This window comes from Pongo pygmaeus, chromosome 9 (genome assembly GCF_028885625.2).
Source record: "Pongo pygmaeus isolate AG05252 chromosome 9, NHGRI_mPonPyg2-v2.0_pri, whole genome shotgun sequence".
In the NCBI taxonomy this organism is placed as follows: Eukaryota; Metazoa; Chordata; class Mammalia; order Primates; family Hominidae; genus Pongo; species Pongo pygmaeus.
In genome coordinates, this window is record NC_072382.2 from 943,611 (window position 1) to 968,477 (window position 24,867).

At 62.2% G+C, this 24,867-nt stretch overlaps 1 protein-coding gene across 1 annotated transcript in view; it reads right to left on the minus strand.

Moving 5' to 3' along the window:
* MUC6 (mucin 6, oligomeric mucus/gel-forming) overlaps nt 1-23,697 on the minus strand; it is a 34,849-nt gene extending 11,152 nt beyond the window's left edge. The window contains exons 1-31 of the mRNA XM_063670671.1: nt 23,646-23,697; nt 20,119-20,181; nt 18,878-19,118; nt 18,672-18,798; nt 18,242-18,332; nt 17,946-18,055; nt 17,571-17,778; nt 17,203-17,325; nt 16,566-16,686; nt 16,298-16,436; nt 16,116-16,220; nt 15,959-16,031; nt 15,716-15,853; nt 15,296-15,457; nt 15,033-15,127; nt 14,753-14,885; nt 14,337-14,586; nt 14,210-14,262; nt 14,010-14,119; nt 13,396-13,547; nt 13,069-13,210; nt 12,874-12,984; nt 12,259-12,444; nt 11,921-12,160; nt 11,024-11,180; nt 10,587-10,730; nt 8,363-8,425; nt 7,832-7,882; nt 7,232-7,399; nt 6,417-6,638; nt 5,685-5,912 (exon numbers count right to left, since the gene is read on the minus strand). Coding sequence (XP_063526741.1) covers nt 5,685-5,912; nt 6,417-6,638; nt 7,232-7,399; nt 7,832-7,882; nt 8,363-8,425; nt 10,587-10,730; nt 11,024-11,180; nt 11,921-12,160; nt 12,259-12,444; nt 12,874-12,984; nt 13,069-13,210; nt 13,396-13,547; nt 14,010-14,119; nt 14,210-14,262; nt 14,337-14,586; nt 14,753-14,885; nt 15,033-15,127; nt 15,296-15,457; nt 15,716-15,853; nt 15,959-16,031; nt 16,116-16,220; nt 16,298-16,436; nt 16,566-16,686; nt 17,203-17,325; nt 17,571-17,778; nt 17,946-18,055; nt 18,242-18,332; nt 18,672-18,798; nt 18,878-19,118; nt 20,119-20,181; nt 23,646-23,697 — 4,258 coding nt within the window. The remainder of the gene's footprint in view (nt 1-5,684; nt 5,913-6,416; nt 6,639-7,231; nt 7,400-7,831; nt 7,883-8,362; nt 8,426-10,586; nt 10,731-11,023; nt 11,181-11,920; nt 12,161-12,258; nt 12,445-12,873; nt 12,985-13,068; nt 13,211-13,395; nt 13,548-14,009; nt 14,120-14,209; nt 14,263-14,336; nt 14,587-14,752; nt 14,886-15,032; nt 15,128-15,295; nt 15,458-15,715; nt 15,854-15,958; nt 16,032-16,115; nt 16,221-16,297; nt 16,437-16,565; nt 16,687-17,202; nt 17,326-17,570; nt 17,779-17,945; nt 18,056-18,241; nt 18,333-18,671; nt 18,799-18,877; nt 19,119-20,118; nt 20,182-23,645) is intronic.
* Nucleotides 23,698-24,867: the final 1,170 nt, after the last annotated feature.

The following is a 24,867-nucleotide window of genomic DNA, read 5'->3' on the forward strand; positions in this document are numbered from 1 at the left end:
TGTGTGAGTAGTTGGGGTCACCAAGGAGGTGGAGAAAGGTGGAATGTGAGTGGGAAGTGTGGTCTGAAGGTGTGATGGGGTTGGATAGGTCGTGGTGGTCTGGAAGGATGTTGCAGTGAAAGGACCTGTGTAAGAGATGGGACTGCTCCGTGTAGGTGGGGAGTGTGTATTGAAGGGTGTGGGTAGCCTGCTGCTGGTGGCCGAGGTGGTGTGGGCCACAGGGGTTCTGGTGGGTGTACTGGTGGGTTTGGGGGTGATGGTGATGGAAGTTGGGGTGACTTCAGGATGGCGTGTGGAGGAAGTGTGTGAATGTAGGGATGTAGAGGTTTTGGCTGTGCTGACTGAGCTCAGGGCTTGGCTGGTCCCACTGGTGGTCGGCGTCATTGGTGGGGCTGTGTGGGTGGGCCCTGTGGCCTTGAGCGTTGTCGGTGGAGGAACGGTACCTGTTGGCGTTGAGTGGATGGAGGCAGAAGTGGACATCTGTGCGTGGGTAGGAGTGATGACTGTGTGAGTACTTAGAGTCACCGAGGAGGTGGAGAAAGATGGAAGGTGAGTGGGAAGTGTGGTCTGAGGGTGTGATGGGGTTGGATAGGTAGTGGTGGTCTGGAAGGATGTTGCAGTCATAGGACCTGTGTAAGAGATGGGACTGCTCCCTGTAGGTGAGGAGTGTGTGGCGAAGGGTGTGGGTAGCCTGCTGCTGGTGGCTGACGTGCTGTGGGCCACAGGGGTGCCGGTTCCTGTACTGGTGGGGTTGGGGGTGATGGTGGTGGTGGAAGTTGGGGTGACTTCAGGATGGTGTGTGGAGGAAGTGTGTGAATGTAAGGATGTAGAGGTTTTGGCTGTGCTGACTGAGCTCGGGGCTTGGCTCGTCCCGGTGGTGGTCGGCGTCATTGGTGGGGCTGTGTGGGTGGACCCTGTGGCCTTGAGCGTTGTTGGTGGAGGAACGGTACCTGTTGGCGTTAAGTGGTTGGAGGCAGAAGTGGATATCTGTGCGTGGCTAGGGGTGATGACTGTGTGAGTAGTTGGAGTCACCAAGGAGGTGGAGAAAGATGGAACGTGAGTGGGAAGTGTGGTCTGAAGGTGTGATGGGGTTAGATAGGTCGTGTTGGTCTGGAAGGATGTTGCAGTGACAGGACCTGTGTAAGAGATGGGACTGCTCCCTGTAGGTGGGGTGTGTGTGGCGAAGGGTGTGGGTAGCCTGCTGCTGGTGGCTGAGGTGGTGTGGGCCACAGGGGTGCCGGTTCCTGTACTGGTGGGATTGGGGGTGATGGTGGTAGAAGTTGGGGTGACTTCAGGATGGTGTGTGGAGGAAGTGTGTGAATGTAGGGATGTAGAGGTTTTGGCTGTGCTAAATGAGCTCCGGGCTTGGCTAGTCCCGCTGGTGGTCGGCGTCATTGGTGGGGCTGTGTGGGTGGACCCTGTGGCCTTGAGAGTTGTCGGTGGAGGAACGGTGCCTGTTGGCATTGAGTGGATGGAGGCAGAAGTGGACATCTGTGTGTGGCTAGTAGTGATGACTGTGTGAGTACTTGGAGTCACCAAGGAGGTGGAGAAAGATGGAACGTGAGTGGGAAGTGTGGTCTGAGGGTGTGATTGGGTTGGATACGTAATGGTGGTGTGGAAGGACGTTGCAGTCATAGGACCTTTGGAAGAGAAGGGACTGCTCCCTGTAGGTGGGGAGTGTGTGTTGAAGGGTGTGGGTAGCCTGCTGCTGGTGGCCGAGGTGGTGTGGGCCACAGGGGTTCTGGTGGCTGTACTGGTGGCGTTGGGGGTGATGTTGATGGTGGAAGTTGGGGTGACTTCAGGATGATGTGTGGAGGAAGTGTGTGAATGTAAGGAGGTAGAGGTTTTGGCTGTGCTGAATGAGCTCGGGGCTTGGCTGGTCCCACTGGTGGTCGGCGTCATTGGTGGGGCTGTATGGGTGGATGCTGTGGCCTTGAGCGTTGTCGGTGGAGGAATGGTACCTGTTGGCGTTGAGTGGGTGGAAGCAGAAGTGGACATCTGTGCGTGGCTAGGGGTGATGACTGTGTGAGTAGTTGGAGTCACCAAGGAGGTGGAGAAAGATGGAACGTGAGTGGGAAGTGTGGTCTGAAGGTGTGATGGGGTTGGATAGGTCGTGGTGGTCTGGAAGGATGTTGCAGTGACAGGACCTGTGGAAGAGATGGGACTGCTCCCTGTAGGTGGGGAGTGTGTGGTGACGGGTGTGGGTAGCCTGCTGCTGGTGGCCGTGGTGGTGTGGGCCACAGGGGTTCTGGTGGCTGTACTGGTGGGTTTGGGGGTGATGTTGGTGGTAGAAGTTGGGGTGACTTCAGGATGGTGTGTGGAGGAAGTGTGTGAATGTAGGGATGTAGAGGTTTTGGCTGTGCTGACTGAACTCGGGGCTTGGCTGGTCCCACTGGTGGTCTGCGTCATTGGTGGGGCTGTGTGGGTGGACCCTGTGGCCGTGAGCGTTGTCGGTGGAGGAACGGTGCCTGTTGGCGTTGAGTGGATGGAGGCAGAAGTGGATATCTGTGCGTGGGTAGGAGTGATGACTGTGTGAGTACTTGGAGTCACCAAGGAGGTGGAGAAAGGTGGAAGGTGAGTGGGAAGTGTGGTCTGAGGGTGTGATGGGGTTGGATAGGTCGTGGTAGTCTGGAAGGATGTTGCAGTCATAGGACTTGTGGAAGAGAAAGGACTGCTCCCTGTAGGTGACGAGTGTGTGGCGAAGGGTGTGGGTAGCCTGCTGCTGGTGGCTGACGTGGTGTGGGCCACAGGGGTGCCGGTTCCTGTACTGGTGGGATTGGGGGTGATGGTTGTAGAAGTTGGGGTGATTTCAGGATGGTGTGTGGAGGAAGTGTGTGAATGTAAGGATGTAGAGGTTTTGGCTGTTGTAAATGAGCTAAGGGCTTGGCTAGTCCCGCTGGTGGTCGGCGTCATTGGTGGGGCTGTGTGGGTGGACCCTGTGGCCTTGAGAGTTGTCGGTGGAGGAACGGTGCCTGTTGGCATTGAGTGGATGGAGGCAGAAGTGGACATCTGTGTGTGGCTAGTAGTGATGACTGTGTGAGTACTTGGAGTCACCAAGGAGGTGGAGAAAGGTGGAACATGAGTGGGAAGTGTGGTCTGAGGGTATGATGGTGTTGGATAGGTAGTTGTGGTCTGGAAGGATGTTGCTGTCATAGGACCTGTGGAAGAGAGAGGACCGGTTTCCGTAGTTGGGGAGTGTGTGGTGAAGCGTGTGGGTGGCCTGCTGCTGGTGGCTGAGGTGGTGTTGGCCACAGGGGTGTTCGTTCCTGTACTGGTGGGCTTGGGAGTATTGGTGGTGGTAGAAGTTGGGGTGATTTCTGGATGATGTGTGGAGGAAGCGTGTGAGTGGAGCGATGTCAAGGTTTTGGCTGTGCTGAGGGAGTTGTGGGCTTGGCTGGTCCCACTGGTGGTCCCCGTCATTGGTGGGGCTGTGTGGGTGGACCCTGTGGCCTTGATCGTTGTTGATGAAGGAACGGTGCCTGTTGGCGTTGAGGGGATGGAAGTGGATGTAGACATCTGTGCATGGGTAGGGGTGATGACTGTGTGAGTACTTAGAGTCACCAGCGAGGTGGAGAAAGGTGGAATGTGAGTGGGAAGTGTGGTCTGAGGGTGTGATGGGGTTGGATGGGTAGTGGTGGTCTGGAAGGATGTTGCAGTCATAGGACCTGTGGAAGAGACGTGACTGCTCCCTGTAGGTGGAGAGTGTGTGGTGAAGGTTGTGGGTAGCGTGTTGCTGGTGGCCGAAGTGGTATGGGCCACAGGGGTGCTGGTTCCTGCACTAGTGGACTTGGGAGTAATGTTGGTGGTAGAAGTTGGTGTGGTTTCAGGATGGTGTGTGGAGGAAGCATGTGAGTGGAGGGATGTAGAGGTTTTGGCTGTGCTGAATGAGTTGTGAGCTTTGCTTGTGTGAATAATGGTCCCCGTCATTGGTGGGCTTGTGTGTGTTGACCCTGTGGCCGTGCGCGTTGTCAGTGGAGGAACGGTGCCTGTTGGCGTTGAGTGGATGGAGGCAGAAGTGGACATTTGTGCGTGGGTAGGAGTGATGACTGTGTGAGTACTTGGAGTCACTGATGAGGTGGAGAAAGGTGGAACATGAGTGGGAAGTGTGGTTTGAGGGTGTGATGGGGTTGGATAGGTCATGGTGGTCTTGATGTATGTTGCAGTCATAGGACCTGTGGAAGTGATGGGACTGCTCCCTGTAGGTGGGGAGTGTGTGCTGAAGGGTGTGGGTGCGCTGCTGCTGGTGGCCAAGGTGGTGTGGGTCACAGGGGTGCTGGTGTCTGTACTGGTGGACTTGGGAGTAATCGTGGTGGTAGAAGTTGGGGTGACTTCTGGATGGTGTGTGGAGGAAGCATGTGAGTGGAGGGATGTAGAGGTTTTGGCTGTGCTGAAGGAGCTTTGGGCTTGGCTGGTCCTATTGGTGGTTGCTGTCATTGGTGGGACTGTGTGGGTGGACCTTGTGGCCTTGACTGTTGTTTGTGGAGGAATGGTGCCTGTTGGCGTTGAATGCATATAGGTGGAGGTGGACATCTGTGCGTGGGTAGGGATGATGACTGGGTGAGTACTTGGGTTCACCAAGGAGGTGGAGAAAGGTGGAACGTGAGTGGGAAGTGTGGTCTGAAGGTGTGATGGGGTTGGATGGGTAGTGGTGGTCTTGAAGGATGTTGTAGTCATAGGACCTGTGGAAGAGCTGGGTCTGCTCCCCGAAGGTGAATGTGTGGTGAAGGATGTGTGTGGCTCACTGATGGTGACCGAGGTGGTGTGGGCCACAGAGGTGCTGGTTCCTGCACTAGTGAACTTGGGAGTAATGTTGGTGGTAGAAGTTGGTGCGGTTTCCGGATGGTGTGTGGAGGAAGCATGTGAGAGGACGGATGTAGAGGTTTTGGCTGTGCTGAATGAGCTGTGGGCTTCGGTGGTCTGAATGGTGGTCCCTGTCATCGGTGAGGCTGTGTGTGTGGACCCTGTGGCCGTGAGCGTTGTCAGTGGAGGAATGGTACCTGTTGGCATTGAGTGGATCGCGGCAGAAGTGGACATCTGTGCGTGGGTAGGGGTGATGACTGTGTGAGTACTTGGAGTCACTGACGAGCTGGAGAAAGGTGGAACGTGAGTGGGAAGTGTGGTCTGAGGGTGTGATGGGGTTGGATAGGTAGTGGTGGTCTGGAAGGGTGTTGGAGTCATAGGACCTATGGAAGAGAGGGGACTACTCTCTGTAGCTGGGGAGTGTGTGGTGAAGGGTGGCCTGCTGCTGGTGGCTGAGGTGGTGTGGGCCGCAGGGGTTCCGGTGCCTGTACTAGTGGGGTTGGGAGTAATGGTGGTGGTAGAAGTTGTGGTGATTTCTGGATGATGTGTGGAGGAAGCATGTGAGAGGAGGGATGTAGAGGTTTTGGCTGTGCTGAAGGAGCTGTGGACTTGGCTGGTCCCACTGGTGGTCACTGTCATCGGTGGGGCTGTGTGGGTGGACCCTGTGGCCATGAGCGTTGTCGGTGGAGGAATGGTGCCTGTTGACATTGAGTGGATGGAGGCAGAAGTGGACATCTGTGGGTGGGTAGGGGTGATGACTGTGTGAGTACTTGGAGTCACCGACGAGGTGGAGAAAGGTGGAACGTGAGTGGGAAGAGTGGTCTGAGGGTGTGATGGGGTTGGATAGGTCGTGGTGGTCTGGAAGGATGTTGCAGTCATAGGACCTGTGGAAGCGACAGGACTCCCCTTCGTAGGTGGGGAGTGTGTGGTGTGTGGGGTTTGGGGCGTTGTGTATTCAGTAGTCGTTCTTGTATGAGTCGTCTCTGTGGCTGTGGGCCTCGTGGGTTGTCCTGGCTGTGGGGTGGTTGGGCCTGTGGTGCTTGCTGGGGTTGGACGTGGGCCTGTCGTCTGGGTGGCCGTTGTTCCTGGCAGTTCCTGGTTGGTCGATTTTGCTGTGGGAATTGGTGAAGTTGTCATCGTTATTGTTTTTGTTTCTCTATGCTGACCTCCACTGGCCCGTTCTTTTGTCTGTGTCACCTTTTTCTTGCCTGTGTGTGTCTCTGGTCCTGTGATGTGGCCCCTGCTGGGCACTCCAGCCTGCCCCAGTGTCTCCATCTTACCTGGACCTGCTCCGCATCCTGCCCTGAGCTGAGTGCTGACTCCTTCAGTGCAGCTGCCGCTCTGTGACTGGAACCCAGGCCCTACTTTATCCTCTTCTGGCTCCCTGTGGCCCTGGTGGTGGCCCCTGCCCTCCTGCACCTCTGCTCCCTAGGCCTGCCTCTGTGGGTGCCAGGCAGCCCTCCTCGCCTCCAGCTCCAGCCTCCACTGTTGGGCTGCCTTCCCGCTTGCCCTCTGGGAAATACGGGGTCTCCTTTGTGGCTGAATCACTGAATGTGAGCTGGAGGTGGGACTGGGTGCCTTCGGGAGTGCTGGCATCCCATGGCGCCGTGACTTACGCAGCGTGGGGCTTGTCCCTGATGTGGCTGGGGTTGGTAATGTCACCGTGGTCCGTGTTGTGGACTGAGCTGTGGACGTCGTGGCTGGGCTGGCGGTCGATGCCGTGGCTCTGGTTGTGGCCTGGGTCACTGTGGGTTTTGTGGCTGTCGATCTCAGTGTGGCTGTGGGAGGCAGTCCTGATGTGGCTTGTGGGGTGACGGCCGTGGTTGGTCTAGGTGGTTCTGCGGAGGACAGCCGCCCGGGACATCCCCTTGCTGTGGGCCTGCATCTCGAAGGCTTGTGTCCCAGCCCCCTGCCCTGCTTCTGGGATCCCTGGCCTGCTGTCCGGGACTCAGCCTCCTTGGAGGGGCTCTTCCTCTTGCCTTTGTTAGGTCCTCCCGCCGTACTCCTGGCTGTGGTGGCCAGAGCTGGGGCAGTGACCACATGCTTATGGGGCTGCGACTGCTCCTGCGCCCACCCTTGCTTAGCTGAGCGGACTGTCGTCCTGTCCCCTCCAGGGTCCCTGGGCAGCAGACTGGGCCCTGCTCGGTGTGGGGCAGGGGCAGGCTGCCTGGCAGAGGCCCTGCAGGTCCCACACGGTTTCTAGTGACAGCAGCCAGCAGCAAGGAATGCCCCATGCCATGACCAGCTTGTCTTTAAAAGTTTTTCTGAAAAATCCCCAGTTTGGCTCCCAAGCATAGGAAATTCTATGCTGAGAATCTGCTTAGTGGCAGATCTGAGCCAGGAAGCAGGGCCATCCCTGAGCCCACCCCAGATGTGTACCTAGGACCCCCTGAAGCTGCCCTCTCCATGGGCTCAGCTGGAGGCTCCTTACCTCCCGAGGAGGCTGTGGGCTTGGAGGATGTGAGCGTGGCTGGAAGGAGGGGTGTCTGGGTGGGGCTGGCCGGGGTGCGATTAGAGCTGGGTGAGGGTCTGGTGGAGCTGAGAAGCCCGATGGTGGTGGAGGTTCCCGTCGTGGGCCAGACTTGTGTGGGCCGTGAGCCTGGGTGGGCGGACATGCCATCAGGGCTGCAGGGCACTGGCACATCCTTGGGGAGCACCCTCCCCTCTGCCTGCTTGGCCCTGAAGCCGGGCAGCCCTGCAGGGGCCGATATGCTGGTCACGCAGTTGAGGGCTGGCCCGTGGCCCTCTGAGTGCAGCCTGGCTCCTGGCTGGGCCTTCTGCATGGCGGGGGTCACCTGTTGAGGCCCCACTCTGTGCTCATCTGTGGGTCCAGCCAGGGCCACGGGGACCAGGCTGCTTCCTTGCTATGGGCTGAGCTCCTCCCCGACTCTGATAGCCAGGTTAGACCTGGAAAGGGCACAGGTACTGCCTGCCCCCTCCCTGCTTCCCACCCGACAGATTTGTCCAGGGAGCCGAGGGGAGCCCAGGAAAGGGCCTGCGTCACCTTGGCACCTAGCGTGCGTGCAATCACCTGTGGTGGGCGGCTGCGGCGTGGTGGGCGGCTGCGGCGTGGTGGGCGGCGCTGCAAGAAGACGGGGTCAGCTCCCTGTGGTTCTCTAAGCCTCCCCACCCCGCGGGGCCTCTGGGAACTCCGAGGGCCCGAGTCAGAGACGCTCACCAAGGCTGTGGTGGAGGGGACTGGAGGGGCTGGGAGCCCACCCTCCCCTCTCTCCCTTTCTCCTTCCCAGGGTGATTCCCACTCTCTACCCCAGGCACCCTGGCAGGCCTGGTGAGGGTAGGGGGAGCTGGGAGCTGGTGGAAGAGGGGACGGGAGGGCCCAATGGGGTTCAGTGCTGTGTTTTTTTCTCTTTGCTGCCATGGGCTGGAGGCTGCCTGAGTCTCTGGAGATCCAAGGGGCCAGGGTCCTGGAGAGTGGAGTCCCAGAGCTCACGTAAGGGCTCACAGCCCCCGAGGGCTCTCTCCCTTGTTTGTGGGACGCGGACGTGCTTTCTTCCTGCGTGCAGGCAGGGGCAGGGTTCTCAGGGCAGCCAACTGGACTTACTGCAGGGCATGCACACCCCCTCCTCGTGGTCGAAGTACTCATCCTGGGAGCAGTTGTAGCAGCCTAAGGTGGAGAACAGCCAGGCTCTGTGTGACCGGTGGCCAGCCAGGCCCACCTGCGTGTTTCCTGCCCTGGCGGCCTCCTTCCTCTCTGCCTTTTTTTTTTTTTTTTTTTTTTGAGACAGAGTCTCGCTCTGTCGCCCAGGCTGGAGTGCAGTGGCGCGATCTTAGCTCACTGCAACCTCTGCCTCCTGGATTTACATGATTCTCCTGCCTCAGCCTCCCAAGTAGCTGCGATTACAGGCACATGCCATGACGCCTGGCTAATTTTTGTATTTTTAGTAGTGATGGGGCTTCGCCATGTTGGCCAGGCTGGTCTCAAACTCTTGACCTCAGGTGATCTTCCTGCCTCGGCCTCCCAGAGTGCTGGGATTACATTTTCACCCGCGCACCTTGCTCTGAGCCCCTCCTTTCCTGCCATGCTTTCCTCAGGCCTTGGTCTCTCATCCCCTGCTTATCACCTGGGGCTGGGGCTTCAGTGCCATCTTCCAGTTCTCACCTCTCCCTGGACCTCAGACATTGGCCCATCTTCTGTGCTCCCCGATGCAGGTGCCCTGCATTGCCCTCCTGAGCCCCAACACATCTGTCGCCTGTGTGTCCGGATGGCTCCAGACACCACCCTCCTCCACCGCTTGGGCCAGGACCTGTTAATCCCAGGACTCTCTGCATTCAGACCTCTGCCTTAGGGCAGCCACAGGCCTCACAAAGACCCCTGCCTCCCGGCCACACCCCACCCCACACGTTTGTGTACCCCACACCCCTCTGCAGCCCCGCGCCCCTCACTCGCTCCCTCTGCCCTCTGCAGCTCTGCGCCCCTCACTCGCTCCCTCTGCCTCTGCAGCCCCGCACCCCTCACTCTCTCCCTCTGCCCTCTGCCCTCTGCAGCCCCGCGCCCCTCACTTGCTCGCTCTGCCCGCTGCCCTGACTTTTTCAAGGGTTCTGGGCACAAGGCTGCTCCTGGCTGCTCCTCTGGACACTTTCCTGGCTCCCCTCCTCACCTTTCCCATCCTCGCCTTCACATCTGCCTCCCACCAAGGGCCCCAACCACCCTGTGTGGCACGGAAGCCTGTGGCTCTCCCACCCCAGCCTGCCTTCCTCCCCTCCATGATGGGCGCCTTGGCTGACACTGGGTCTGCCTCCTTAAGCACCTCTCCCTGGCTGGGAGGGAAGCTCCAGGGTGCAGGACTGTTTGTTTTGTGTAAGGCCAGGTCCCCTGACCTGGAACCGGCCTGGAGGACAGAGGTGCTCAGGACGCATCTGCTGAGTGACTGTGTGTGTGAAAGAATGAATGTGCAGATGAATGAATGCATGAATGTGCATGTGTGTATGAGCGAATGTGCATGAATGAATAAGCAAGCATGAAGGAATAAGCAAGCATGAATGTATGAATATGTGTGAATGAATGAATATGTGTGAATGAATGCATGGGTGAATGTGTGAATGAGTGTGCGTGAATGAATGTTGAATGAATGTGTGTGAATCTGCATGGGTGAATGTGTGAATGAGTGTGCGTGAATGAATGAATGAATGTGCATGAATGTGCATGCTTGTGCATGAGTGAACGAATGTGCATAAATGAATGCATGAATCTGCGTGAATGTGCATGAATGTGCGTGAGTGAATGTGTGAGCATGAATAAATGTGTATGAATGTGTTGAGTGAATGTGCGTGAATGAATGTGAATGTATGAGCATGAATATGTTGAGTGTGCGTGAGTGAATGAGTGTGAATGGATGTGTGTGGAGTGAATGGGTGTGAATGTGCGTGAATGCGTGAGTATGCGTGAGTGAATGTGCGTGAATGAATGCATGAATCTGTGAATGTGACTGTGTGAATGAGTGTGAATGAATGTGGAGTGAATGTGAATGAATGTGCAGGAATGAATGTGTGTGAATGAATGTGCATGAGTGTGTGTGAGTAGATGAACAAATGTGCGTGAATGAATGAATATGTGTGAATGAATGTGCATGAATCTGCATGAATGAATGTGAATGTGCGTGAGTGAATGTGTGTGATGAATGAATGTGTACAAATTAATGAATGTGTGTGAGTTAATGAGCATGAATGAATGTGTGTGTGAATGAATGTGTGTGAATGAATGAATGTGCATGAATGAGTGAATGGGTCCCCCTGTGTATCTGCGTTGCCTCCCCGCCACCTGGCACCTTCGATGTTGCTGCCTGGGACGCTCTGTGGCTGGCTGGGGCAGAGGCAGGGCTGGTAGTGCCACGTGCAGTTGACCTCCTGTGTGTACTGGTACTTGCCATGGCCGTCCTGCGTGTGCGTGTTGTAGAAGCCGCAGTAGATGGCTGGGAGGAAGGGAGCCGTCAGCTGGTGGGGTTCCTGGCCCTGGCCCTGGCCCTGACCCGGTGGTTCCCTGGACATGCGTGGAACCTGAGCGTGGGCGGGGAAGGTCTGGGCCCTCTTGGTGAAGCCTCCCCTGGGCAGCTGGGGGCTGCGGGAGGGCCAGGGTGGCCCTGCAGGGCACAGCCCGGCGCCTGTCCAGGGAGAGGGGCCTGTGGGCAAGGGCAGCCCTGCGCCGGCCCTTAGTGGCGCCGGGTGGCAGGGGCTGGAGCAACCTGTGGGTGGGGTGGTCACTCACGGCAGAAGGCTGGGGTCCTCCAGTCCACGCACACACCCTTGTCCAGACAGGCTTGGGCGTAGGCAGCCACGGCATCGCACAGACACTCACAGTCCCCGCCACTGTCACACCCACATGCGTCGCGCACGCAGGCCTCGTAGTAGGGCAGGTGGTATACCTGCAGGGGCGTGTGCCAGTCAGTGTCTGGCCGTCGGGGGATGGCGGGGCACCAGGCTCTGCCACCTGCAGGGCCCTCAGTGTGGTCAGGCTGGAGTGTGGCGGTAAGGGCGCTGGGACTGGGTGAGCGGCACCACGTGGACCTCAGCCCTGACCGCCAGCCATGCTCCCGGAGCCGATGCTGCCACGGAGGCCTGACCCGAGCTCGCGCCTTGAGACCCGCCGTCGGGACCAAGATGCCGCTGCCGCTAACCATGGCCACTGCAGCCCCGCCCAGGGTCTCCGCTCCCCCTACGTCACGCTCACATTCAGCGGGCCAGTGCCATGCTGTTCCACCGCGGGGTGCCCCCATCCTCTCAGTTCTTACTGCGCCGCGATGGCCGGATCACACCCTGGGCTGGGAAGTGCACACCCTGCATCCTGGAGGTCTCCCTGACCACCGGCTCCTGAGCAGGGGGCCCACCAGGCGATGCTGCCCCAGGGGACTCGTGGCACTGTCTGGGGGTGCTATTGGCATCTGGTGGGTGGAGGCCAGGGGACTGCTAAACAGCCACGGTGCACGAGTTGGCCCCACATCAGGGCCCTGCACTCAGGCAGAGGGTCTGAACCTCTCTGCCCCCTGACCTGGCTGGTCTGGGATCCCATGGAGGGAGAACCGTGCCTGGCTTCCCCACCCCCTCCCCCGCCCCCACCGGACATTTGTGGAGGGGCAGGCGCACAGCCCTCGTGCCCGGTGCCCACCTTGCTGTGGCAGGCGGCAAAGGTCTGGCTGTTGATGATGCTGCACTTGCGCTCGGCCCAGGAGCGCCGGAAGGCATTGAGACTGCAGGGGTCCGCCACGAAGCTCATGTCCCCGCACAGCGGGCTCTCCTTCCACGAGTTCACGAACTCCAGCTCGCTGGACGCCACATACCTGCTGCGCGTCTCGAAGTCGTCCTTCATGTTCCCATTGAAGTTGCCACACAAGCCGCAGAGGGGATCCTGCAGGCAGCGGCATCAGGCCGGGCCCAGGGGCCGTGCCATCTGTCTCCACCCCTGCGTCAGGGAGGGCCTGGGAGGACGCAGAGGGCGTGCGGTACCTGGGAGGCACGGGCGATCCTGATGAGGACGGTCATGTGCCTGTTCCAGATTAGCGTCAGGTTGTAACTCCCGGGGACGCTCATGTCCACAACAAGGCTCAGCGCACCTGGCGTCACCCCGAGCTGCACGTGGGGCTCCTCCCCGGTTACCGTGTAGTTTCTGTCCGCCAGCACCACGGACAGGCCCTGTGGGGTGGGGTTGGCATAGGACTGCCTGTCTGTCTCCCCTGGCCCCTGGCACGGCCGTGCTGGACCGAGCTCTTGGAGACAGAGCTGCCCAGGTCTGTTAAGGCCGTGCACAGAAGCGCCTGCTGAGAGCCAGCTCGGGGCAGAAGGCCCTGGAACAGGGCTGAGGGCTGAAGCTCAGGCTTCCTGGAGAGTCCCTCCCCTCTGCCTGGGAGACATTCCGCAGCCCCTGAAACCTTGTGGGGGACAAGCACCCCTGGTCCTGAGCGTCTGGCCGGGGAGGGGCAGCAGGCACCCCTCAAGGAGAGGCAGGCGGGGAGGGCTGCACCTTGGGGCAGGACCTGGAGGCTCCAGTGGGCAGGATCCAGCTGTGTGGCAGGGGCCCCCTACCGCCCGTCCTGCCCTGCCAGAGTCTGCCAGGCTGCTCACCCCCAGGAAGATCTTGACGGCCCGTGAGCATGTGACCCCGGAGTTCCCACAGATGACGTTCTCTGTCAGGATCTTGAAGGTGGGCTGTGAATCGTTGACACCACAGCCGTCCTGCAGGGAGAGGGTGCTGAGGAGGAGCCCTGGAGGCCGTGCCTCTGGGTCCCCGGCCCCTGCGGCCCCGCGCCCGGTGGTTACCGTGGCCAGGATGTACTCGCAGTTACCGTCGAATACGAAGCGCTGGCCGTCGAAAGTGATGACGTGGCCCTCCCCGTAGAGGGTGCAGGTGGACGGGCAGTGGGTGCCCTGCTGGCAGGCCCACCTCCCCCTCGAGCAGGTGCTGTGGAGACAGCAGGTGTGGGTGGCGGGCCCGCGGCCCTCCTGCCATACTGGGTGTGGTCCCTGGAGAGGCCAGACTGCACCTCTGGATGCGCCCACCTCTGGGACAGCCCCACCCCGGGCAGCCCCCGCCTGCCCCAGACAGCCCCAGGAGCCCAGGGCGTCTGAAGTGAGGCTTTGTCTCACCAGGTTCTGCAGTCAGTGTGGAGCTCAGCTCCTCCAGGGTAGGAGACCCCTGAGAACTCACACGGGCACTCCTCAGGGGGCACACACTGCCCGTCGGCATTCTCGTAGAGGCCCTCGGCGCAGACACAGCCAGGCTCACACTTGGTGGGCACCTGGAGGGAGGCAGGTCAGCGGCTCCTGGGAGGGTGGCCTCAGCCAGCCGCTGCCCAGCCCTGGGCCCCTCTGAGACTGCCTGGCGTGTCTCCCAGGCCCTCTCCCCGAATACAGCCCTGCTCTGTGGCCTTTGTGGGCAGCTGGGCTAACTGCCTTAGCAAAGCTTCCCCCACCTCGTGGAAGGTCCTGGGACCCAGTGCACACAGCTGGGCTGCTGTACCCACCCCCACACGTGGGCAGCCCACCCTCCCCAAGCTGGTGCCCACTGTCCTTAGGGAGCTCTGCAGATGAGCCCCCGGGGCCTCCAGCTGCCCAGCCACAGGGCCGCTCCCACCTCATGGCCAGCCCCAGGCACCCGCCACAGGGCAGAACGCAGCCGGGTCTCCCAGAGTTCTGTGGAAACCCCCTCATGGCTCAGCTGGGGCCCGGGCGTTGTCCCCGCTCCTCACGCGCCCCCTTACGCAGGCAACACCGGTGGCCAGCATCTGGCATGTGGGGGCACAGGCCGCCCCAAACTTGTTCTCGGAGGACTGGCTGCAGGACTTGAAAGTCTTAGGGGCCTGGCAGGAGGCTGCAGGAAAGAGGGGTGCGCAGTCAGGACACTCAGAGGAAACCGGGGCCCCTCACAGTCCCAGCCTGCGGCCAGCGCTGGTGTACGTACCCAGGAACATCTGTGGCCGCTGCGGGCAACTCAGCCGCCCGTTGATGCAGTGGCTGCAAGAGAGAGGCTGCGTGAGTCCCCGGGGCCTGGCAGGGAACCCCCGCCTGGCCCCTGTCTGGTCTCTCACCAGGTGACACCATTGATGACGGTGGACTGCTCGGCCAGGATGAACTTGTAACCCTCCAGTGTGCACGGGCACTGGGCCTTGCGTACACACTGGCCTTTGTGGTTCAGGTAGGTGCCATCGGGGCAGTTGCAACCGTCCACGGGCACTGTGCTGTGGTGGCACTCGGTGGCACGGTCCGACAGCGACAGGCAGGTGCGCTCACAGGCTTGGCTGTTGTAGCTGAAGGTGGTGTTACCCGTGCAGGGGATGGCTGTGGGGGACCCGGGCATCAGACCCTCCGGGAGGGGTGGCCGGGAGGGCAATCTCGGGTTCCCCTGCCTGCCGGGCACTGCAGAACCTCAGACCTTGGGGCCCCAGGACACCCCCTCGTGAGCCCAGCCTGCCATGACCCCGCTTAAGCCCCGTCGGGCACTTACTGCAGTTGTCCACACTGCTTCTCCAGCCCCAGAGCAGGACGCCCCGCGAGGAGCAGGCGTGTACGTAGTCGCCCAGGGCGGCGCAGATGTGGGGAAATGTCTCTTCATAGTTGCAGGCCTGGTACACGCACCTCTGCGGGCAGAGAGCCAACATGGGCTGGTGGCAGGCACCCTGCCCTGGGGACGTGGGGGTCCCAAACTTATGCCCTTGGGTGCCTGAGACCTTGTCAGCCACCACGGCCTCCCCTGCAGCCCTCCCAAGACACCCTTGGGCCCTCACCTTGTAGAAGGGCGCAGGGTTCACTGTGGCGTGGCACCTCTCAAACACCGTGCCTGTCCTCAGCAGCACGGAGCAGTGGGTCTCCGCACACACCTCTGGGGACGACAGGCCCGGGCGTGAGTCCCGGCCCCTCGCCATTCCAGCCACGGCTCCTCCCAGGGACCCCCCACCCTGGCAGCTGGGCCTGTGGTTGAGTCCAGGGGTCTGTCAGAACCGTGGGCGCTGGAGGGGGCAGCCAGGGGAGTGGGGGGCCGGACACTCACTGTTGAGCTGGCTCATGGAGCAGGGGTCAGTCTCACGCTCCAGAGCGGCCGGACAGTTCCCCGCCCGCCAGGAGTCCACAAACAGCGAGGCGGTGCCCTCGGCGATACCCACGCTGGTGGTGAAGTCATCCGTCGTGTCCCCGTTGAAGTTGCCGCAGAGCCCTGAGCCGGCGGGGCGTGAGCTCGACTTGAGCCCATCCCTCCCACACCCATTCCTGCCCACACACCCTGGAGCTCCCGTCCTTCCTCTAGCAGCGCCCTGGGTGAGAGGCTGCGCGGGCCACACGTGCCTGTTACCCCCGGGGGCTCCCCAGACACAGAGGGTTGTGTGAACCTCTCTTGGACCTTTCTCCTGCCCTGGTCACGGCCAGGCCCTGTCGGGATGAGGCAGCAGGGCCACCTGGAGGGGCAGGGACTCACCTCTGGTGTGACCTCTGAACTGGGGCCCAACAGTGACGTAGGCCTGGAAGATGGGGCGCAGCTGGACCACGAGCTCCAGCCCGAAGCTGGTGGCCATCTGGAGGTGGGTGGACGTCTGCCTGAAGACCGTGATGTTGCCTGCAGGACGCAGTGCTCAGTGGGCCGTCTGGGTTCCCTCCCTGCCCACTGCAGCCCGCCCCGAAGGCACAGCTCTGGGGGGCCACGGACTGGGCCAGGACGTACGAGTCTTGTACGGCAGCCACTTGGCTTCTCCGTTGTTGGTGACCACCTCGTCCTGAGAGATCACGATTTTGTCCTGGAGAGAGGGTGGCCCGAGTCAGGGGGCAGGCACCAGGGAGCGGAGCCCTGCTGGCAGGGACGGGTGCAGGAAAGGCCTTACCTGCCTGGAGAGGTAGACAACAGCTACCAGGGAGGTCTCGGAGTGTGAGAAGCCGGACTTGTCATACACAGCCATGAGGGCACCATCCTCGGGAAGCTGGGGGCTCTGCGAGGGGGTGGGGCTCAGATACGGGTGGGGTCATGGGGAGTGCCCCTCCCCACGGGCCACAGGGCTTGTCCTACCTGGAGGAGGATGTAGGTGCAGCTGCCGTGGAAGCGGTAGGGCCTGGCGTCGAACGTGGTGATAAAGGAGCCACCTTCCAGGGAGCAGTGGCCGGGGCACGGCCGCTCCGTGCACGCCCAGCGGCCCAGGGTGCACCGGCTGTGGATGAGCATGGGGGCAGTGGCATGGTGGGCAGGGCTGCTGGAGCCGGACAGCACACCCCTGCCCCGCCCTAGGCCAGTGGAACTCCTGACGGCCGGCCAGAGCCCCCCCCAGTGCCTCACTCACCAGGTTTGGCAGGCGGCTATTGTGACCTCCCCGGGGGCATACATGGCGCCGTTGAGCACACAGGGGCACTGGGTGACGGGCACGCAGGTGTGGTTATTGGAGAGGTCATTCAGGACCGTACCTGCAGGAGAGGGTCTTCTTGGGGCTTGGGTGGGACTGACCGCCTCCCATTCTCCCCTCCCTGGCTCCAGGGAGACACCCCCTCCAGCCTGGGCCGTGACTTCTCTCTCCAGCTGCGCTTGCGTTCACAACTCTATGCCAGGCCCTGGGCGTGCACAGCCCCTCGTGCCAATGTGCCCGGCCCAGGTTCCTGGTGAGTGGTGGCCTCCAGCAGGCAGGGACGTGTAACTGTCCCTTGGGCCCGGCTCAAACCCTGCCTTCTCTCGGCAGCTCCCAGACCCCAGTGAGCAGCCCTCACCACCCAGGGGTTTGCAGGGCTGGCTATGGCTGGAGGACCTGCAGGCTGTAAGCATCCAGGCGGGAAAAGCCTGTCCCAGGGCAAGAGGCGCCGGAGCTGGGACTCAGACGGCAGAATGTTGGGGTGAGCCGGGTCGGGGTGGGTGGGGTCCGACGTCCCCTTGTTCCTGGGCTCTCTCCAGGGGTCCCGGGGAGAGCGAGTGCCTGCGACTGCCCTCACCTTCCGGGCAGAAGCACCCGAAGGTGCAGGAGCTGGAGCAGCTGTGCTGTGGGTTGGAGCAGGTCTTCACGCAGGCCGAGCCGCACTCCTGGTACACCTGGTTGGCCGGGCACTGACCCACGGCTGTGGGCACACGCGGCTCCGGTGAGAGGGTCCCACCCCTCCACCCCCCCCACCCCTCCCTGCCCCACCCCAGCTTGGTGGAGGACTTAGCCCAGCCCCTCCTCCATCTAGAAGCAGCAGCGAGGACCTCCTGTCTCTCAGACCAGGAGGGATGCAGGCGTCACGTCAGGCAGTCCAGGGGCTGGGAGAGCTGGGTCTGGAGCCCTCGGCCTCCCTGCCCCTCCCTGTCCCTTCCCTGGACTCACAGCACAGGCCAGGGCCCCGCCAGCGGCGGACGGGTTGGCCCACCATGCTGCACCGGCGGGAGTACTCGGACAGGGTGGCGCAGCTGCTGTTCTGAGGGCCTGGCTGGGTGGCTGTGGCCACGTCCGCCTGGCAGCTTAGCACGAAGGGTTCCTTGGACACGCTGCACTCAGGGGCCACCAGGGTCAGCAGCTGGGTGCAGATCTGGGCCTGGGGGGGGCCACTCAGGGTCACGGGGGCAAAGGCCACACCCCATGCCACCACGACTAGGGAGGTCGGGCAGGGCGTCTGTGATGGGGCTGCTTGTGGGGGCCCTCGGTGGTCTCAGCGACCCTGTCAGACCTGGGGTCAGCCCCACCTGGAGCCCCCTTGCTTACGTGCTGGGCCTGCCGGACGTGGGTGCTGGGGATGTCCTCGAAGGTGCAGATCTCGCCAGGGTCGTCCAGCTTCTGGAGGGCAGCGAACTTGTGGGGTTCCAGGAACTTGCCTGGGGGTGCAGAACGGGGGTCAGCACTGTGGGGGCTGGGCCTCAGAGGCCCCCTTGCCCTGCCCCCCACCTAGAGGCCCCCAGCCCTGCCCCCCACCTACCCTCCTTGCTCAGAACAGAGGCCTCCCAGCCCTGGCCCCACCTAGAGGCCCCCCCAGAGGCCCCCCCAGTCCTGACCCCACCTACCCTCCTCACTGACAAACTCGTTGGTCACCTTCCCGTCAAAGTTCCCGCAGAGCCCGCACATCTGACCCACGTACTTCCGCTCCACCAGAACCTGCAGGAGACGGCTCTGCTGGGGGCCGGGGGGCCCCTCATCTGCTGTGGAGGGCTCTCAATTCCTGCTCCTGGACCTAGAGCCCCCACCATCCCCCCACCTGCTCGTCTGCCTCTTCTTATGGGACTGTAATTTTCCAGTGGAGAAGCCGAGTCACCCACAAAACCCAGTCCTGGCTCATGTTGCTGGCCGGGGGTCAGCACTGCTTGGCACAAAGGGCCTGCCTGCATGGCAGCCTGAGGGCTGGCCGGGACTCCCGAGGAGGGCAGCCCCTCCCGAGTCCCACCTGCCCCACAGTGCTGCAGGTCTCCGGGCCCACCCTGGCCCCTCTCTCCTCACCATGAGGTGGCTGTCAGGACCCCACACAACTTCCAGCTCCAGCTCCAGCTGCTTGGCCACCAGCCGCACGCTCTGGCCGAAGGGTGTGATCTGGAGTCCATTGCTGGTATAGGGCAGGCTGATGACCCTGTGGGGTGAGGGCAGTCGGTGGTTGCCCCTCAGTCCTCCGGCCCCCGAGCCCCCGGGCCCCGGCCCACCTGACCTACCCGATGTCCTTGACTGAGATGGTGGCTTCGCTCACAGTGACGACGGAGGCCCCCAGCTCCACGATGATCCGTGAGATGCTCCCGTCTGGGCCTCGCCGCAGCTGGACACTGAAGGTGGGGAAGGCATCCTTGCAGGTGGCCGCGAAGATGTAGTTGCACGTCCCCGAGAAGTCGTACACATGGTGGTCGAAGGTGGAGAAGTGACCAGCCCCCCACGTGGAGCACTGGCCTTTGTCCGGGGCTGCAGAGAGAGCAGTGCTCACACAGCTCTGTGTCCCCACCATCCGGGCCAGGCAGGGCTAGGGCAGGCAGAGAGGTCACTCGTCTCCTGGGGCCGGGGTTTTTGAGTTGGGGCCAGGCTGTGGAAACCCCAGACATCCGATGAACCTGAGTGCTATGGTATATGCCTGGCCAGGAGTCAGCACCACTGTGGGCATATGTACACACGTCTGTGTGGGTACACGTATGTGTGGTGGGTGTGTGTGCATGTATGTGCGTGTCTCGGGGATGTGTGCATATGTGTCAGGTGTGTCCATGTGTGCATTGTGGGTGTGTGGGAGGGCTGTGTAGACGTGTGATATATACCTGCATGTGTGTTGTGTGTGTGTGATTGTGCATGTTGCGTGCATGTGTGTGTTGTGTGAGCTGGGCATGTGTGTTGTGTGCATGTGTGTGTTGGGTGCGTGTCTCAGGTGTGTAGGGTGTATACATAGGGTGCATGTGCATGTGTGTAGGGTGTGTGTGTTGGGTGTGTGTGTTGGGTGCATGCACACGTGTAAGTCATGTGCGTGTTGTATGTGTGCATGTTTGCATGTCTGGGATGTGTGCATGGGTGTTGGGTGTGTGTGCGTGTCGGGTGTGTGTGTAGGTTATGTGTGTTGGGTGTGTGTGCATGTGTGTTGGGTTGTGTGTCTATGTGTAGAGTGTGTGTTGGGTGTGTGTGCATGTGTGTTGGGTTGTGTGTCTATGTGTAGAGTGTGTGTTGGGTGTGTGTGTGACGTCTGCTTATGCATGTGTCATGTACATGTGTATGCATGTGTCAGGTGTGTGTGCATGTGTGTGTTGGGTATGTGTGCGTGTGATGGTTGCATGTGCATGTGTGTTCAGGTTGGTGCATGTATGTGTGTGTATGTATGTTGGATGTGTGTGTCTTGGGGGTGACCTGGGCTCTGGGCCCCTCTCTCCTGCACGCTGGGCCTGGGTGGTCTGGGCGGCAGGATCAGTGGCTGCCGTGTTCTTACCTGTCTGTGGAGAGTCCTTCAGCCTCTGGAGGCCTGGGCTGGTGTAGGGGGTGTTGGCCAGACCTGTGGGGATGGGACTCACAGTCGGTGTGGGGCTGCCCCATCGTCCCTGAGGGCGCTGCTCACCTCTGCTCAGGGCTCCTCCGCCCGTTTCCCTGCACACACTGCATGTGAGAAGCGTCCATGGCCCGTGGGGCTCGAGGCCAAGCGCTTGGCCTCCCATGCTGTCCTTCACGAGCCCTAGCTTCCTCCCTGCTCTCGTTCACTTCCTCGTTCGTCCACGCAGTCCCAGTTCAGCCGTCAGCCCCTTGGGGTTTGGCAGACGACGGGCACCCTGTGTGCAGGGTACTTATCCCTGGGGCTTCTGGCCGGGGCGAGGAGGGGCTGGTGTGGGTGGCAGGGGCTTGACCGCAGAGCCGACAGAGCGGGCTGTGCCCACCTCCCCAGCTTGGCCGCCTGGTTTCCCTGAGGGGTCTGCACCAAGGCCCCACAGCCCGTTCTCCCTGCTCTCAGTGGCTCCGGGGCTCTAAACATGGCCACTTTCCTGCACATCAGCCTTGAGACAGCCTTGATGTCAGGCCTGGCACTGAGGCCACTGTTGTCAGAGATATCCCAGTCACGGTGACTCCAGGGCAGTGCAGCGGGGGACGTCCCACCCTGACTCCCAGAGGCTGGGGTGGGGCCGACACCCCCGAGGTCCCACCCCCTTTACCCAGAGGGAGACTTCTCCCACCTCTGGGTAACTCCCCGGACCCTGCCTCCGGGACTGCGGCCCTTCCTGTAGCTCCCATGAGCCCCCAATGTCCGAGTGCTGGTGGGGCACTTAAGCAGGACCCGTGACCTCTCCAGACCCCTCTCGGGGCCGGGACCCTCCTTGCCCCTGCCCATTGGTTAGCAGGGCACTCACAGCACCTCCCTGCAGATGTAGCTCAGAGATCCCGTTCCTGCCACTCCCCACCTGTGCTCTCGCCCCAGGCTCTGCCCACTTTCTGGGACTTACTTGATGCTGCCCCCATTATCGCTGGACACCCGTGTCTCCGGTGACACAGGGTCAGGGGCCTGACAGCTGGGGGATGGTGTTACCCGCGGTCCAGGGAGGAGCCAGGCTGCCTGCCCCTTGGCCGCCTGGGTGAGTCCTCTCTGGCATAGGCAGGAGGTCGGGTATTTGAGTGACTGGATTTAAGGAGAATGCCAGCCTTGGCTATGTGGGACACATACTTGGCTGTGATCCCCTTTGGCCTTGAGATCGTTTTCTGATGGGCTGCACCTGGCTTATCCCCCGTGTAAGCTGAGTTTACTCCAGACTAGGGTGGGATGGCTCATGCTGGGCCCTGAGCCTGGCGAGCACCTACCCCTCACCCATCCCCCTCCTGGGGGTCCCAGTAGGTGTCGTGGTCCTCAGCCCCCTGCCATTCCTTCCAGGGATGATCCACAGGGCTCAGAAGCACCTGCTGTAGGAGTGTGCAGCACACCGAACCCTCAGCCACGGAACTCAGTGGTTCCTGGGACGGGGCCCTCGCTGGCCTCTGGTGGGGGAGGGGTGGGAGAGCTCTGAGCGAGAGGAGGCTAGGCCAGCACCTCTGGAGGCTGCAGAGCTGTGACCGGTCTCCCCTGGTCAGTGCCCCCTGCAACTCAGTTTCTCCACCTCTCAGATGGGGGATGGCACTTGGGGGCCGTCCCCGCTGCAGCACAGACACTTCGGGCCTGTGTTTCGGTGCCCTCGGCCCTGCCAGACTGGCTCCACTGCCCCGGGTGGGTGCCTCATTGCTGCGTCCCCTGTGCCCCCCGCTGCCCTCGCCCTGCCCCGCCCGCAGGAGACTCCCCGAGTCCACTGGCTCCAAGTCGGCTGCCTCCAGCTCTGTCTGAAGCCCCCCAGGAGGCTCCTGCATTCCTGCCCAGACTGGCTGTGCTTCCCCTCGGCTGATCCCTTGGCCAGGCCCATGGCATCTGGGTGGGTTGGTCCGCCACCCCCGGCCTCTCAGCCCCTGGACGAGCACGAGGTGGCAGGTGCGTGCTGTTCCTTCTGTACGCTTGGCAGCCGCCCACCCCTGCCTCCCGGCCCACCGCGGCCCAGGCCTGCAGCCCGGCTGTCTGACCCCACACTCTGCTGGCTGAGGCCCCTCCCATGTTGGCAGAGACGGCACTCAGAGATTATTTGCTGGGGTGACACCCCCACTTGGCCCTCCACCCTCTGCACTGCCCACAGCCCAGACCTCCAGCCTCCCTGGGCCTCACCACACCTCCCTCCCTGGCCCGAGGGACTAGGGGTCATGCTCTGCTGCAAGTTCAGCCCCACTTCCTGGCACTTGTCCCCAAGCTGTGCCAGGTGTGCAGGTGGGGGCCGGGGTCCCAAGCAGAGGGCACCACTGGGAGGGCTCAGAGACCCCCACATCTCCCATGGTTGAAGGGTGGTGCCTGGCGTGGTGGGGAGCGGGCTCAGAGACCCCCACATCTCCCACAGTTGAAGGGTGGTGCCCGGCGTGGTGGGGAGCGGGCTCAGAGACCCCCACATCTCCCACGGTTGAAAGGTGGTGCCCGGCATAGTGGGGAAGGGGTTTCAAGGGAAAGGGGGTGGGGTGGGCTTGGGGCGCCCTACAGTGGGGCACCCTTGGGGGGTCCCACTGTGCTCTGAGCCCGAGGCACCCAGGTTGGCAGCAGCTCTGAGGGCGAGCTCTGTCCCGCCAGCGTCCACCCCAGGGGGCTCCCGGCTGTGGAGGAGGGTCAGGGGCCAGCTTGGAGAGGAAGGAGGAGCATGGAACACAGAGGCCCTCGGGCTGGTGCCTTGGTCGGCAAGAGGGGTCTCCCCAGGGCTTAGGCTGTGGCCACAGAGGGACCCCTTGGGGCTGGCTCCTTCTGGGAGCCTGGGGCAGGACTGGTGGCCACCTGCAGCAGCCGCAGGGCAGGTGGTTGGCAGAGGATCCAGGATGTCAGTCTCTCCTGGATCCTGCCTGAGCTGGGTAGGGGAGCGTGCGGGAGAGGGCAGGCTGCCTGCGGCGGTTCTGAGCCCAGGATGGCTGTACACCTTCCCCTCCCTTCCCCCAACGGCGGCCACACCAGGGGAGGCAGCGTCCCCCACTTCTGTAGACTAGGAAACCGAGGCCTAGGGCAGCAGAGACTGTGCCTCTGTCCCCCACACCCAGAGACCTCTCAGGACTCAGGACCCCACTCGGGAAGGGAGAGCACCAGGCCTGGGCACCAGCACATCTGCCCGCTGTTCCTGCGGGACCTCCGGACCCCACTCCAGCCGAGCGTCCTCCCCCTGCTGGCCGCTGTGCCAGCTCACAGGAGGGCATCCCTGCCCAGGCCCCATGAGGTTCCTGACCCCAACTGGCAGAGCCCAGCGCCGCGGCTGCTGGGGGTACCCGGGCCTGGCAGTGGGGGCTGGTCACGGAGCCGAGGTGGGGCCTCCCGTCCATCAGCGTCCATGTGGGCCGGCCGAGTTGGCGAGGCAAGAAGGCCCAGAGACCCCCGCACACAGGGCCCCTCTGAGGGCACCGCAGTGTCCGGCGCCCCTCGACCTCACTCACCAGCGCTGAGCAGGGCTCCGCAGCAGGACAGTAGCAGCCACAGCCGGAGCATGGTGCACAGTGGAGAGGAGCTCGCGCTGGGCCCGGCAGGCCTGCTGCTGCCACCCGAGCGGCTCCCACGGCCGGTCCTGGGTGCCTTATATGGGGTGGCGGGCCCTCCCCCGCCGCACCTGCCTGCGCCCCACGGTCCAGCCCCTTAATCACCACTGCCGGCGGGCGCAGCGGTGGCCAAACAGGATCTGGGCCTGCTTTATCAGGACTCGGCTTTCTTTGGAAAATCCTGCAGGCAGCGGCCCCATTATCACCCACTCCCAGCGGGGGGCTGACGCACGCACGCCCCCAAAGGTCCTGCAAACACCCCCTGCATGGGGACCATCCTGGCCCGGGCCCTGCCCGCTGCTGGGTCAATGTGGGTACTGTCAGCCACACGCCTGGTGGCCGGGATGGGCCTGCTGGGGGAGGTCAGGGGCCCTGGGGCACCTGCTCTGCCCCTTCCGGGGAGCCCAGTGCTGACCCAGCTTGGGGGGAACTCTGCTGCACCTGAATCGCAGGACCCCCTGAAGGGCGCTGGGCCCACCCCTCACCCTGAATCCCAGGACCCCCTGAGGGGCGCTGGGCCCACCCCTCACCCTGAGTTCCCTGCCCAGCAGGAAAGATCACCCAGAGGGAGGGACCTTGCCAGGGGGTGTTGGGGAGCAGGGGCTCCACCATCTGGGACAGGCAGCGGCCTTGGGGCTCAGACGGGCTGCCCTGGAGGCCTGAGGTGCTACTGTGTCTCTGCAGCCTGCCAGGTCCCAGGCTCGCTCCTGAAGACCCCTCCACAGCTGTTTTCTTCCCCCTCCGAGCGCTGTTGGCAGCTGTCTTGGGCACAGGAACTCGGGGGCTGCTCGTCTGCTGGGGCATCTCTGCGGGGCTGTGGGGTCGCCAGTATTCTCCTGACCCCTTCAGGCAGAGGGGCAGGGACTGGGATGACCAGGGGGCCTCGCCTGTGGAGGCACGTGCCACGCCTGAGGGGCCGGGGCCAGGACAAGGTCTGGTGACATTGGGGTGGTGCCGGTGGCTGGCAGTGGAGGAGGGAGGTAGAGGTCTGAGCAGTCGCCAGGATTGCCCCAGCCTCGTTTGGCAGCCCAGGGACCCCTCCTAAAGGGGATTTTGGCCCCTGATCCTGACAGGAGCCCTCGCTGGCCTCGGGGCTGCTCCCACCACACGTCAGCATCCCGAT